We start from the raw sequence: 15,570 nt of genomic DNA, 5'->3' as shown, positions 1-15,570 counted from the left end.
TGTTTTTGCTTCGGGTCAAAAAAATCGGGTTCAGATCAGGTTTTTTCGGGTCGGGTCGTGTCAGAAAATTCTGACCCGTTTTGCCATGCCTAATTATAATTTATAACTATCAAATTTATAAAACTCTTTCGTATCATTACAAGGTGTGAGCATAGATAATAATAATAAGGGAAAAACCAATTTCACACGGTTTATGTGCAATACACACTGCCCTAATAATATAACAAAGACTCCACGTACAATTTGTGTGTGTTGTGTGTCCATTGAGATTTGAGATATTGACGTGTTGGGCAGGCAGAGGTAATGGGGAAATGGTCAATCCCAACGACCATGTCAGTTGCAAATCTTTCAGTTGGTGGGCTTAGTGATGCAACATTGGGGGCCCACCTTTGGGTCTTCATTCTTTTATGTGGTTGACTCTCAGGAATCGGGAGCATCTTGATCAATATTTCGATATTTCTAATAGAATAGTATTGGGCCTTAGACCAAACCAAAATTTAAAGATTCAGATCCCATTACTTCTCAGACTTAGAATATAATATAGGCTAATGATGGGACTTTTCATTTGTAAACCCCACCCCCCACCCCTCCCTCCAAAAAAAAAAAAAAAAAAAAATCATTTCAAGTTGAGAATTTTTTTTTAATGAGAAAAAAAAAAGCATGTATTAAGAACTAAGAAGTAAGGCTTACAGTAAGCGTACAAGAAAAAACATAGCTTGTGAAAAGTGAAAACCCAGAAATATAATACACTTAAAACGGGTAGAAGCATTTGCAATCCTAATCAAACTCTAAAATGCTTCTTTGTTTTTGTCTAGGAATATTAAGTGTTTCTTAACAAATAAAATATCATCAATGATGATGGGTCTTAGCTTTTTGCTAGAATACTGACTATATATCCTTTTTAATAGCATCTAATGCATATCTTTGAATCACCTTCAACAAACAATCAATCTGCTCAAATAATAATAACAACTTTTGACTATAGCTCTGCAGGGTTGAATTTTGGAATGATTTCTACTAGTCCCAAGACAACTTACCCTTGCCACTCTCTTTAAAGTTACTTAAAACTATTAACCCATTTGCATTGCTGTTTAGGTGAGTCATTTTTGCTATCATTCTGCATGATTGACATATAAGGTTTTTACAAGTAAAGAGTTCCTAAAAACTTGATTATTTCTTGGTTTTGGTTTAAAAACTTCAGATCCAAGGAATCCAGTAATCTTCCAAAACATCAATCTCATATTCTGTCCCCAAAAAAAGAAAAAAAAGCAACCTTATTAGTTATTACTCCCAGATTTGCGCCACGAATGACGAATGATTATTAGATTCATCAGGAGAATAGTTGAAATGGTCTTCCCAACTAATAAAATGATGCTACTTATGCAAATGTGTGAATCAGCTTCCTATTCAGCACAATAAATAAAAAATAAAAAATCATTAAATGATATCACATTTGCATAAATAACAACATTTTATTGATTAGGAGGACCACTTTAGCAATCTTCTAATGGACTTAATAATTTGTCCATGGGTGGAGCTTCCATGGCTTGACATGTGATTAAATATTGTATTTGTTGATAATGATTTGGATAATTGATTATAACTTGCATATCTCACTAGTTTGAGAAAAATATAATGTAATAATATTTTATTTTGTAAAAACTTGGATACAATTTCATGACATCTTTTTATTTTATTTTTTTTTTATATTTCATCGTACATACTTGGTGCGATGGTTACTTTGAGTGTGAGAGGCAAAGACCGAAGCTCAAGTCTCTAGAGAAAATTTTAAACATATATACACATATTAGGATCGATTAGAATTTCTAATTTTTTTAAAAAAAAAAAATTAATTTTAGTAAATTATGGCAGGACCTTGAAAATAAAAATAAAAAGGGTAAATTGCACAAACACACCTGAGGTTTGGATTAATACCGATCAAGTCTATAACTTTTAAAATTTGTCCATCCCAATCCATAAACTTAGACGGCGTTGCAAGCCGTTAGTTCCTTTTTACTTTTCTTCTCTATCTCACCTTTCATCTCTAATTTCTATTTTCTTTCTTTCTTCTTCACGGTGCCGTGGCGCTCGGTGTGGGTATCCTTATTTCTCCTTTCCCTTCGTGGTGGGTGGGTTCACTTTGCAGATTTCTCTTCTCTCTTCGCCTTTGCAGTGATGCTGTAGCCATGGGTTCGCCGTGGTTTGTGGGTTTCAGTTAGGATCGGTGTTAGAGGATTTCGGTTTTGTTGTCCATCGGCTTTGGAGGTTTATGGGTTTTGGTTTGAATTACTAATTCTGGGTTTTGGTTTGAATCACTGATTCTGGGTTTATTGGTGATTTGCGGATGGTTACAAATTTCTGGGTTTGTGTACTGATGCCGATGCTGTTGTGCTAAGTATGCATGTTGTTGCTGTTGAGGCATAGACTAAATTTCATGATGAATATACGTTGCTTTCAAAGGAGCTTCTCTGCTGCTTCTCTGGCCCCAGTACAGCTTCCATCTCCAATGTATGACACACTTTATGCCCTTTACTTTTATACACTATGTACCATTTCGTTAACTCCGCCTTGTCTCTCTGCTTACTGTTGAATATTTTGTTCACAACCAGTCCCAAGCCCGGAAAAAAGAGTAGGATTGATGTCCAATGTAAAAAATTTAGTTACTCTATTATGAATGGATCCACTACAGATACACATTGGGCCTTCCCTACTATGTGGAAAAGAATGCAACTAGTCTGTTGAAGGTCCATTGCCGACCCCAGAATTTTGGGACTAAGTCTCGGTTGTTTTGTACCATTTCATTATTGGGGATACATTTGAACATAGGCTTTATCAGTATTCTATGAGGCTTGATTGACTCTGTTATGCATATGTTCTATTGTTTGGATATGTCTTTCTAAAGTTTATTATCTACACCAATAATGTGAAAACATTTTTTTGTTTATTTTTTTGGGTTTCTAGGGAGACCCATTTATGGTATATATTACCTAATGAAGTGAAGAATGCAAGCCTTCTTAATCAATATTTGGAAATTCTATCACCATGTGAGAAAGAAAATGTTTTCCGTATGCGTGGAGATCAGCTCCAAAGACGAGCCCTGCTTGCCCGTGCATTGGTTCGCACTACCATTGCAAGATGTAGGTCCTTTTTTGCTTAACACTTTTATCATTCGTTCTTCTTGTTAAATTTCATTTAATAATTCTTACATTTAGGTTGTCGCCATTGAGGTCAAATATGGTGAAGTGTTTCTTACATGTAAATTGTAGAGTCCACGGTTTTGTTGTATTTGTTGTGGTACACAACAAATTGTTTATTTCAACATTGGTCTAGATTAGTTGTACTGACAGCCAAATTTTTTAGTCTGAATGTGGCACAAAGTGGATGGCAACCTAGGCTTTGCTTTATAAAGATTTTGAGCCATATACATGTATGTACAAAGCTTTTTTAGTTATTTAAATGCTATCCACGTCCTTTTGTTTAATTACTTGACTATCTACTCTTTTGACATAAGAAGCATTCTTGTTTCCAATTTTGTAGAATATGTTGCATAGAGATTGGTGTATATTTAAACAAATTTGTTTGTTACTAGATCATACAAATAGTCAAGTTGAACCAAGATCCTTGAAGTTTAACAAGAATATATATGGGAAGCCTGAGGTGAGTTTGTTTTCTGACCATTGATGTACAATAAGACTTTGTTCTCTACTTTTTTTTTTGTACCTTCCTTGCTTTTCGTTATTAGCATATCTCTTTAAAGTTCATTTGTTTTCTCATATTTGTTTCTGATAGCATATGTGAATAGGTAGACTGGCAAGATGTTGATGGCTCACACATACCGCCATTGCATTTCAACATTTCACACACTTCTTCTATGATAGCTTGTGGAGTGACTGTGAATTCAGCAGTAAGTTTTCTGTATATTCATGGGCCACTTATAACTTCTGCATGCGTGATCGTTATATTCTGTTCTGATTTTGTTTGATGTATTTATTGAATTATCTATTGTGTTGAAGAAACGGCAAATTTAAGCTGACATGATTTGCTTTTCCTATTGTAGATCGGTATTGATGTGGAAGAGAAGCAACGGAAGTTGAAGAATAATATCTTAGCATTTGCTCGAAGGTACTTTTCTCCTTATGAAGTGGGACTTTTAACTGCCATTTCAGACCCTGAATTTCAGCGTCAGGAGTTTATAAAATTATGGACTCTCAAGGTGAGTTAGGTTGTGTGAATATTGATATGCATCAAGTACCTTCAGTTCATTGTTGTAGATGGGTGAAAATCTAATAAATCCTAATAATTAGTTTCATGGTAGCTTCTGCAGCAAATGCATGGTATGTTATAAAGTTTGGTAGCAGTCAATTTTGTTTACATTGCTAGAAGACCATTCCATCTTCAAGCAGTAATTCTAGTGATATGTCTTTTCATTAAGGAAAAAAAAAACAGTAGATCTTGTAGAAAAATTAATATGTTCTTAACTTGTTAGGAAGTTTTACTCTATTATAGACAGTTCAATGTAGGGCAGCAGAAGTTTCACCTTTAAAGGAACTAGGATTGAGTACCTATTTTCTTTATAAAAATAAAAAGTAGAAACAACACTTGAGTCGTGACACGCTTGAAATATATTTCAAATTTCTTTGGATTTCATAAAGATGCAGGTGGATAAATTCTTCTGGAAATTTTGTCTACTTATCATTGTCATCATTTGTGATCATCATCATCTTCTTCTTCTTCTTCTTTCGCAAGCATATGCCTGTGTTTCATTATGTTGGGCTCAGATATGTTGGCCTGTCCAGCTTGATTACCAGGTTTTCTTTGTATGTGACTAAACTATATGAATTATTCTTTCTATGTATTTAGTTAAAAAATAAAACCAATAGATATCAGGCAAAAGAAAGAAGAGTCTAAAAGATTGTCCTAGAATTTACATGCTTTTTAGGAAATAATGCAAGGCAGTATGGATTTGAACAGTTGGATATACTGGAGTATGCATACACTTCTACATGAACTCAGGAAATCAAAACGATAGGATGATTGAGCTTTGCAGCCAATGAGCACTTGCTCAAAGGGCACCTCCTCATAGGTTAAAGACTGATTGGGTGTGTGTAAAATACCACCAAAAATGAAAAAAAGAATGATTGAGCTTTGAGAGTTGAGTGTAATGTTTCTCTTCATGAAGCTGTTTTATTAATGTTATGGATCACACTTTCAGGAGGCATATGTGAAAGCATTGGGGAGGGGCTTCTCAGCTGCACCTTTTAAAACCTTTACCATTCGATTTAGGACTGCTACAGGTGGACATCTTTCTGAGCATAGAGATTCTGAGGTATCTGACTGAACTTAAGACAAGCTTAATTGAAAGTTTTCAAAGCATTCAAAGATAGTATTCTACTCAATAGGAAATTCAATCTGAACTTTTTTTACATAAGACGTGGTGGTGGCTTTGAGATTGTTTAGGTAGATGTTGGGATATTATTGTAGGATATGTCATTCCTTTCATGCTTATCGATTGAGTGCTTCATACAATTATTAATTTTCTTCTCCCCCGCTTCCCCCCCCCCCCCCTACTCCTACAAACACATACATTTTTAGATATTGGGAAGTAAATTCTCATAAAATGTTATATGAAACAGAAATTGCATAAACATTTTTTCCTCAAAGAAGTTTCTGAAATCTCTTTCGGTTTTTATTATGCTGTCAGGCATTTGATGTAGTTGTTGATTCTTTTGATGATTCCAAGAACCTGACAAGCAATTGGCAATTTGCTCTCATAGAATTGGCTGGTTCTCATTATGCTGCTGTTTGCATTGAAGGGGATAGAACCACTGAAGGTAAGAATCTGAGTTTTTTGAGTAATATAAAATAACTTGCAAGTGTGGGTACATTTTTATATCTTGCTATTTGCAGGCAATGGGACCCGCCCAATGAAATTGACAGTGCGGAGAACCATTCCATTTGTTGAAGATGAATGTGTTTCTGGAACTGATGCTGTGGTAGCAATAGTTGGCTTAACTTAAGAATCATAAATGATTAATGGTTTTCATTGTGAACTCAGCTCTCCGACCTCTCCAAATTGTGTTTTTCAAGCAATTGGAGAGTATAACTTAACAGTATTATTATTTACTATCAGCAATGCACCTCTGCTTTGCCTGTAGAATGGATATCAGATTTTGCAAAAAAAAATTGTCTGTTGTATATTCATTTTAAATTTAAAGACCAATTCCTTGCATCAACTCTGAAATTTTTGTCTATGCAGAAATAAAATATTTTTATGTTGGTACCTTTTAATTATCAGTTATCCATGCCTATTAACTACTTTAATTGAAAAAAAAAAAAAAAAAGGATTGCAGCATGAGCTGTCTTCTCTATATGCCATCGTAGTTAACCATTGTAGTAGGCCTTTTTGTGGTTAAAGTGGGCTGGACTGCGTCCTGCAGTATTGGGCCGAATGTTCTGAGTAAGGGAGTTGAGACCGGTCCAACTGTAACTCAACTTGGTCTGACTTGTGCACAAACTATGCCCCGTCTGCCGGGAGCACGCTTACGGCGAGCGGAACTGTTTCAAATGAATTGTGACAGGCAGACATGATAATAATAATAAAATCAAATATTTTGAGATCTTTATTAAGGCGAACAGATAAACCTTTCTTAAGAATAAAAGATAATCACAGTCTTAGCAACAATCATTTTATAAGAAAAGTAAAGGAGATCTAGTGGGTAGTCTGTGAGTTAATTAAGAGAGTAAATAAATTAGATCAAGTCTGATCTACAGGACCAGAACCAGAGAGGGAAGAACACCTCTTCTCAAAGTGAATAATCTCTTAAGTTGATCCTGCCGTAGAAATTAATCATTTTGAGGGAAGTGGACCTGAATGGTTGATACCCAAGAACACCTTTCATTTCCGACAGAGAGCAAGATTTTGAGAGGGAGAGAGGGAATCAATCTATTGGTGCATGCCTGCAGTTCTAACTCTCTATCTTTTCTTCTCCATCTTCTCTAATACTCCTCTTCTACTTTTTTTATCTTTTTTTTCTTTCTTAATCATTGTTTCTATTTCCTGACTTTCAAGTTTTCAATACCGTGGTGCTTACTGTTGTTGTTGTGTCGTCGTTCCTGTACACGGCAAGGGCCTCTTTATAGTGCTTGCCGTGACCGGATTTTAGTATTCTAGCCTTTAACCACCTTTGTTTAGTCTGGGTGTACCTGTCGACCACCACTGGTTCAACTGTGTGTCACTCCTCATCGCCAGACAAAAGAAATCTATTTTGTTTGTTTCTCCTTATCCCTCATAGCATGCACCTAGTGGTTCCAGTTCAGTTATACCTGTTTGGGTGGTATGTCATCCCAACAAGACACTTCCCCCAAAAGAGCCTTAGCAGGAACCTCAAAAATAGGTTTTCCCCTCTCCCCACCACCAAACTATGCCCTCTTACCTCTGACCCATGACCTCACCATGTCCTGTATTGGCTGGGTACAGACTGGTGAGGTTTGAGCCTTGCGCATGCCTCTCTTCCATGTATGTCCAAAATCTGTCTGCTGCTCATGTGTCTGCCGTGGTTGATTTACATAGTCTGACGTTCGTTCTTGACCATTTTCTGGTTTCTCTTTCCTTTATGGCTTGTCCTTTCCTTGGCTGGGCCTTGCTTGATGGTCGGCTTTGCTTTTTCTTCAGCCCACTCTTCTTCCTACTACTATCTCCTGCCATACCACTTTATCATTCATGCTACGAAGTTGTTTTGTTTCAATCTGACTAGGCCTCTTTGGGCATGCCTTTTATTCTTCCCTTAATGGCCCAACAAGACTATTAGTTCTTGTGTTACATTACTAGCAGGCTCCTGTGTCCCATTTGTTTTCCCTTGGGTGTCCCGGGTCCGTTTGCTTTCCTTCGGCTTCCTCGACCCTTTTCTTAACTTTGCATTACCATGGGCTTTTACTGAATTCTTTGAGCTTCCCCGGCCCGATTACATTATTCCTCATCCTTAGGGTTCATGGGCTTGCCATCAACCCCTTACTTTCTTTTGTTTTCATTACTTTGGGCCTGCTGCGGCCCATTCTCACTTTTCCACATCATATAATGCCCATGGTTTGCTTTTTCTCTTTTTCTGAGCTCCTTTAAGCTCATTTACCTTTTCAAGACCCATTTGTTTATCTCATGGGCATATGATCCATCATTCCTGTAGCTTGGGCTTAATGGGTTTTCTATTCGTTTTCCAACTCCTTTCTGTCTGTGTTGCTGGGCTTCTCCCTTCTTCTTGGGCTTCCGAAATGGCCATCAACATTTAGCCGACTAAGAACGCTTCATATGTGAATAAAAACTCCTCTGCCTTTCCTGTCTTTCCATCTTCTTTTCTTTTGCGAGCTTTTTGAATAGTGGTCCCTACCTTACACACACATATATATTCATATATATATATATATATATATTCCTGCCGCAAACAGTGTTGTCTCTTCGGATTTCCCAACTTGGCAATTATTTTGAAACACAGCAGTCGTTTCATTAATTTCACCCTCTTTCTGATGGCTGACCCGTCGCATCCTTTCGTGTCGGCATTAATGACCTGGGTATTTAAGAAGAAGTCCTTTTGTAATCCAAACACAAACTCCTTCCTTCTTTCTAGAACTCCTTTTCCGTTTTCCCTTTCTTCTCCGTTTCCTCTTCCTCAAACACCTCACTCATATTTTTCGACCAAATTTCTTCACAATGACGCCGGTGAAGAGCCAAAGCTCCTCCCATAGTAAAGGAAAGGAAGTTATCTCCGATCCTCTTGCCGCACATGGTGTAGATAAGGAGACGGTATACTCAGAGTCGGACCACTTTGACGAGGGAGAAACGGAGCGTGATCCAGAAAGCGAGTACGCTCCACTCATTGATCCCTGGTACGACGTTCATCCCCATTTCCCAAAGATTTCCGGCGATTATGTGCCGTCGCCATCGGGCCGTGTGTGGCTCTCTCTTTGCCAGCGAAGTACGGACATCTCCTAGGCTCCGTTGGCCTCTTCGATCCCCGATCTAATCATTCGCCAGGGTACATTTCTCCCTGTGCCCATCCATTTTGAGTTCGAGTCCGGTATCGCCTTGGGTTGGAGAGAGTGGGTGGACAGTGAGTTATCTGACACTGGCTTCAAAGGGTTGCTACAACGGGCTGGTGTTTTGAAAGCCATAGTTTCATCTTACTGCTTGTCCAACTTCCGGGACCTCTTCAACCTTCGTCACTTGGTCCACCGGTGGTGTACCACCACCCATACCTTTTTCTTTTCCTGCGGTGAGGTCACCGTGACCCTAGAAGATGTGGCCAACCAATTACTCCTGCCTATCCTTGGAGACGTTGATCCTACCACCTTAGAGCTTTCCCCGGAAGAAGAGGCCGTGAAAGCTGAGTTGAAGAGAAAGATGAGCGAGAACGCCAAGCTGTCTTACTGGGTTAGTTTTTCTTCCAAATTTTCTAAGTCTGCCCGCTGTGCGACTTTTGTTGCATTTTGGCTTTACAAGTTTGTTTTTGGGTCTCACCCTCATTACGCCGTGAAACCTTTATATTTCTGCTTGGCCATTAAGATTTCTGCTGGGGTTAGTCTGCTGTTGGCCCCTATGTTCTTGCAACGCTTGCTGTACGAGCATTGTGCTAAGCATTTGTCAAAGTGTAGGCCCTCTCATTTTGCCAGAGACAAGTACCAATCGTATCCGTAGGCCATTACTGATTTTTGTGGCAGATTTGCATCAAACTTTCCATTGGCCTTTCACTGGGTTGGTCTGAAACCGATTGGTCATTCTGCTGTTGAATCCTTTGATCAAGGTGTAGGATTTTCTTAGAGAGCTTATAGGAAATTGGGTGCTGGTTATACATGTGTGGATTCTGCCATGGATTTGTTTGTTGATACCGCCGGGACTACCACTCCCTTGATCGGTTTTGATGAGACCAAAATCATTTACTTGGCGGCCACCAATGCTGGGTGGCCGCCTTATTTGGCCGACGAAGGGATTAGATTTGTTCATTATCTTGCCAACCGAGTGAAAAGGCAGTTCGGATTAGATTAGGACATCCCTGATGACCTTTCTTTTCTTATGAAGTCCCCCACCTCTGTTCGACTCTTTCTACGGCCCACTGCCTTTGAATTTTGGAGTCAACGTTTTACTGCAGTCACTGTTCTGGGCTCACTAAGGGAAGGTCTTTGTACCCCTGCCATGCATGGATATTGGCAGGCCATGATGACTTCGTTTGAAAAAGAGTTGATAGGTAGTCGTGGCTTTTCTCTCGTTCCTCCTGATGGGCTTAGCGCAATTATTTCGGTCAATGCTCAGTTGCTTTTGCCTTCGAAGTCTGTATTAGCGTATGTCAGGAAGTAGAATCGGTCTGGTATCTTCGAGTGGGATGAGGAGAAAAGAGGGTGGTATTGGCACACCGGTGATTATCCTTCAGGCTAGGAGAAGAAAGTTAAAGTGATAAATATTCCTGTGTTGAGTAAGAAAGCTCTTACCAAGCTTAAATCTGCGAGCAAGCCCAAACCTGCTGCTCCACGGCCATCTACAAATGCTCCCCCTTCTAGCAGAACATGAGGCAGCAAGAGAAAGACAGCCTCTCACCCTGCGTTTGTTGCTGAGCAGAGAGTAAGTTACTTCTAATTTTGCCCCCTTCTTTTTTTTTTTTTATATACTTTTGACTTTCCTGCCACTACACGTGTGCTGACTTTCTATTTAACTTTATCTTTTATTTTCTTTTCCCCTTTGCAATCTAAGCATAAGGAGGATGCATCAGCCACCCGACCCATTTTACTTGATGAACCTGAGTTTGAGGTACATCTCCTTTTCTTTTCTTTTCTTCTTCTCCCCCTTTTTTTTTCTTTGCATGCATTCCATCTGCCACATGCTTGTTTGACTCATCTACTTAAAAGTTCTTTTGATCATAACATTCTTTTCTTTTCTCTTCTAGGATGAGCCTAAGCCTCTTTCTATATACCACTCTACAGTGGATGAACTTTCTACCTCTATGGGTGCGCCTATAGGAGCAGTGGCAGAGCTAGGAATTTATTTTTGGGGGGGCCATATATAAATTTGTGTGTGTGTGTGTGTGTGTGTGTGTGTGTGTGAAATGTAAAATAATAATATACAATACTTCATAATTCAATTTTTCCCTTTTATTTGTTGAGATAATTGTTAAAATACTTATGTGTTCATTTTAAAGATGATGAATGTTTAATTATTGTAATTTGTTGACCTATGTTTTTATGGATTGTATTTTATTTAAATGAAAATTAAGTTTGTTTTTAGACTTTCTTAAATATATATGTATATTATCAAGTATAAGGGGCCAAAATGATAAGGTTATTTAAAAATTTACATAACTTTTAGGATATTTTTTAAAAAAATATTATTTTTTTCAAAAATTTTGGGGGGGGCCCAGGCCCCCCTTGGTCATCAAGTGGCTCTGCCACTACATTGGAGGCTTTTTTTATGGGGCTGACATAGTATTTGCAACACCTGTTCCTTCTGCTGCTGCACCCGGAGTTCCTGCTGAGGCTCCTAGCCTTCCCACTGAGCTGGTACTCATAGACAAGGGTACTCGTACTGGGAAGGTTAGTGAGGCCACTCCCGTTCCCGCCGAGATATACTCTTCCCAAGAGGTGGTCACTCCTCTTGCTACTGTTCAGATTGAGGCTTCCTCTCCTGCCACACCCTTGGTCATCTCCACCAGTGACCCATTTGTAGCTCTATCCCAGGCTGTGAAGGATAGTTCTTCACTGGTGGTTACTCCTTCTTCCATTCCCAACTCTGCCGCACATGGTCCTGACGTGGACTTGTCCTCCAAGGGGTTTGAGGACGTCCTTGAGGATTCGGACGATGAACCTGTTTTGAAGAAGAGGATTTCTGACTCTGACGACGAGGAGGATGCTCCCGCTGAAACCGAATTCATGGGTATGTGTCTTTCTTCCTTCTTTTTGTTTTTTTTGACTAAGTCCATTCCTCCCCCTTTTTTGTCGTCCCTTCTTTAGGTGTAGGTATTTGCGTCTCCCCTTTGCTGCAATTCCCTTCAGTATGTATGTCTTTTTCGGTATCTTGCAAAGACTTTTGAAGGGCCAGGGATCGTAGCAGACGTTGATATGCCTCCAGCCACTAATCCTGCCACACCTATAGCACCTGTTTCTGCTATTCCACAGTGCCCGTTTCTGCCATACCTTCTGTACCTGTTTCTGCCGTACCTTCTGTTCCTATTTTTGCCGTACCTTCCCTTCAGTATGTATGTCTTTTTCCGTATCTTGCAGAAACTTTTGAAGGGCCAGAAGTCATAGCAGACGTTGATATGCCTCCAGCCACTGATCCTGCCACACCCATAGCACCTCTTTCTGCCATTCCCACAGTGCCCGTTTCTGTCATACCTTCTGTACCTGTTTCTGCCGTACCTTTTGTTCCTATTTCTGCTGTACCCACAACTTCCATTTTCACGGGTCTTGGTGAGTTTCTCGGCTCCTTCCTTATTTTCTTTCTTGCAAGTTTATTGCTCCTAACTTATGGTTTCTCATCTCATACTCTTTGTTAGGTCCGTTGCCTACTGTCCCTTCTTAGTTTGAGGTGGGCAGTAGTTCTGCCATGATTCCAGACCCCGTGGGTGAGGCCGCAGCCTTTTTTGTACATTTTGATTAGCCCGAGATTAACGACCTCGATCCTGCAGACTTCTAGGCTTCCGGTCCTCCTTATGTGGACTTCCATGGCTTTAGGGTTCCCCAGGATTGCGTTTTTCACTTAGAGACAGTTTTCAGTAGCCGGGGAGACTTTATGCAAGGATTCTGTCTTGGTCGTTTTGCCAGGGAGCATTTCTTGAAATTGCTGGGAAGCATAATGAATGATATTGAATATAACTTTGTTGATATTGTCTCTTCAAAGAGGATCCTGCAATGGAAGGCTGCAGTTCAGGAGCTGATGAGTGTGGGTTTTGCTGTGGAGTTCATTCTAGATCATCTCTGTGAGATTGCCCGAGCCTTTTTCATGAGAAAGGTTTAGCCTGTTGTAGACGCTTTTGACGCACGGATTAAGACTTTGAAGAAGGAGGTGGCAGATTTGGAAGGTTGTCGCGAGCATCTTCTTGCTAGCATTGGTGGGTCTAGTCGCTTTGGAGACCAGTCTTTTATCTCTGGACTTCATTGATGTAGTTTCCCCTTTTTTTTGTTCTTTTCCTTCTTTTACTACCCTGACTTAGTACACTTTATCTACATACTTCTCTTTTACAGCAGTTATTTAGCTAATTTGGCATAGTTGCTACATTTTGGGTTTGTAACTCTTAAAATGCTACACTTGTTTGCTATTTATGCTATTACCTTATGACATGGAATGCTTTTTTTATAATACTTCATGTCCTTTTCATTGTGTACTCATAAAAGTTTGTTACAAAACTTGTCTGTGACATGGTCCCTTGAAGGGAAAAAAAGAAGAACAAAAGGTAAACCTTGAACTCATTGAATGAAAGGGATAACTACATAACCTTAACTTGGGCATAATAACGCTTCAGCCATTTCCCATTAATGGGATCCATTAAGTCCTTGCCATCCATCTAGGCTAGACGATAATATCCACTCGGGTGTGTCTCTCTTATCACAAGGGGTCCTTCCCATTTTGGTGCAAATTTAGATGGTCCTGCCATACCTCGCCTGACATAATCTGCCACTTTCAGCACAAGTTGTCCTTCTGCGAACACCCTCTCTTTAGTCATCCTGCCATAGGCAGTCATCTTTTGTCTGTATCTGCGGCTACACTTTTGGGCTTCCTCCCTTCATTCATCAAGTCCTTCTAGATCTTCACACATTTCTGCCGCAAAGGCTTCTCCCTCTCTTTCCTTCCCCTGCATCTGCATAACTCTCAAAGATGGAGTCATCACTTCTACCGAGCTTACTACCTCTGTCCTATATACCAAGGAAAATGGTGAAAATCTTGTGGCAAACTTTGGTGATTTTTTATAAGCCCAAAGGGCGTCTGGCAGGTGTGTTGCCCATCCCCCTATGTACTCTTAGCTCATTTTACTGATGATCTTTATGAGAACCTTGTTTGTCGCTTCTGCTTGCCCATTTCCTTAAGGGTAATAAGGCGATGAACGATGATGTTTGACTTGGTAGAACTCCAGCATTTTCCTTACATCACTGTTGACAAACAGTGTGCCATTATCACTGATAATCCTGTGGGGCACTCCAAACCTCACAATTATGTTTTCCTTGATGAAATTTGCCACTGCTCCTCCTGTGGCTTTTCGGAGTGGCACTGCCTCTGCCCACTTAGTGAAGTATTCTGTAGCTACTAGTATCCATATGTATCCACATGATGGTGGATTAACTGGTCCTACCAAATCGAGCCCCCAAGTGTGGAAGGGCCATGGGATAACCATGCTATGTAAGGTCTGCGGGTGAGTGTGAATCAAGTTAGCTTGCACTTGGCAATTGTGACATTTCTTCACAAATTATGCCGTATCCTTGGTCAGGTCCAACTGCAACTCAACTTGGTCCAGCTTGTGCATAAACTATGCCTCATCTGCTGAGAGCACGCTTATGGCGGGCAGAACTGTTTCAAATGAATTGCGGCAAGCAGACATGATAATAATAATAAAATCAAATATTTTGAGATCTTTATTAAGGTGAATAGATAAACCTTTCTTAAGAACAAAAGATAATCATAGTCTTAGCAACAATCATTTTATAAGAAAAGTAAAGGGGATTGAGTGGGTAGTCTGTGAGTTGATTGAGAAAGTAAATAAATTAGATCAAGTTTGATCCGCAGGACCAGAACCAGAAAGGAAAGAACACCTCTTCTCGAAGTGAATAATCTCTCAGGGTGATCCTGCCGTAGAAATTAATCACTTTGAGGCAAGTGGACCTAAATGGTTGGTACCCAAGAACACCTTTCATTTCCGGCAGAGAGCAAGATTTTGAGAGGGAGATAGGAAATCAACATATTGGTGCATGCCTGCCGTTCTAACTCTCTATCTTTTCTTCTCCATCTTCCCTAATATTCCTATTTTTTTCTTTCTTAATCCTTGTTTCTATTTCCTGACTTTCAAGTTTTCAATACTGCGGTGCTTACTGTTGTTGTTGTGTCGTCATTCCTGTACACGGCAAGGGCCTCTTTATAGTGCCTGTCGTGACCGGATTTTACTATTCTAGCCCTTAACCACCTTTGGTTGGTCTACATGTACCTGCCGACCACCACTGGTCCAACTGTGTGTCACTCCCCATCGCTAGACAAAAGAAAGCTATTTTGTTTGTTTGTCTGCCGTGACACCCTTTTTTGCTACGGTGTGGGTGCCTTCTTTCTCCCTATCCCTCATAGCATGCACCTAGTGGTTCCAACTCAGTTATACCCGTTTGGGTGGTATGTCATCCCAACAGGACACTTCCCCCAAAAGAGCCTTAGTAGGAACCTCAAAAATAGGGTTTCCCTTCTCCCCACCACTAAACCATACCCTCTTACCTCTGACCCATGACCTCACCGTGTCCTGTATTGGCTAGGTACAGGCTGATGAGGTCTGGGCCTTGCGCGTGCCTCTTTTCCATGTATGTCCAAAATCTGCCTGTTGCTCATGTGTCTGCCGTGGTTGA

General features: G+C 39.9%; 1 protein-coding gene across 3 annotated transcripts; it reads left to right on the top strand.

Annotated features, from left to right (window-relative positions):
• The first annotated feature begins 2,035 nt into the window (after positions 1–2,035).
• On the top strand, positions 2,036–6,294 carry LOC126694078 (uncharacterized). 3 transcript variants are annotated; one of them, XM_050390117.1, is made up of 8 exons: positions 2,036–2,508; positions 2,962–3,137; positions 3,590–3,657; positions 3,803–3,904; positions 4,058–4,213; positions 5,213–5,326; positions 5,775–5,831; positions 5,908–6,294. In XM_050390117.1, exons 1-8 carry the CDS (start codon positions 2,402–2,404, stop codon positions 5,926–5,928), a joined length of 801 nt encoding a protein of 266 aa, XP_050246074.1. In that variant the 5' UTR covers positions 2,036–2,401; the 3' UTR covers positions 5,929–6,294. The 3 variants fall into 3 exon arrangements, with proteins under 3 accessions (XP_050246074.1, XP_050246073.1, XP_050246072.1); XM_050390116.1 differs by having other exon boundaries at positions 2,038–2,508; positions 5,741–5,831; XM_050390115.1 differs by having other exon boundaries at positions 2,042–2,508; positions 5,702–5,831.
• The last annotated feature ends 9,276 nt before the right edge of the window (positions 6,295–15,570 follow it).

This window comes from Quercus robur, chromosome 8, assembly GCF_932294415.1.
Source record: "Quercus robur chromosome 8, dhQueRobu3.1, whole genome shotgun sequence".
Classification (NCBI taxonomy): Eukaryota; Viridiplantae; Streptophyta; class Magnoliopsida; order Fagales; family Fagaceae; genus Quercus; species Quercus robur.
Note: the sequence above shows the minus strand (reverse complement) of the source record. Positions and strands in the feature narration are given on the sequence as shown.

What these genes read in the sequence shown, in the direction of transcription:
- LOC126694078 (XM_050390115.1), top strand. Translation starts at nt 2,402, where the DNA reads ATGTTGTTGCTGTTGAGGCATAGACTAAATTTCATGATGAATATACGT. An exon ending in GTACAGCTTCCATCTCCAAT is followed by an intron (nt 2,509 to 2,961) that starts GTATGACACACT and finishes TTGGGTTTCTAG; the next exon opens with GGAGACCCATTTATGGTATA. An exon ending in AGGGGATAGAACCACTGAAG is followed by an intron (nt 5,832 to 5,907) that starts GTAAGAATCTGA and finishes TGCTATTTGCAG; the next exon opens with GCAATGGGACCCGCCCAATG.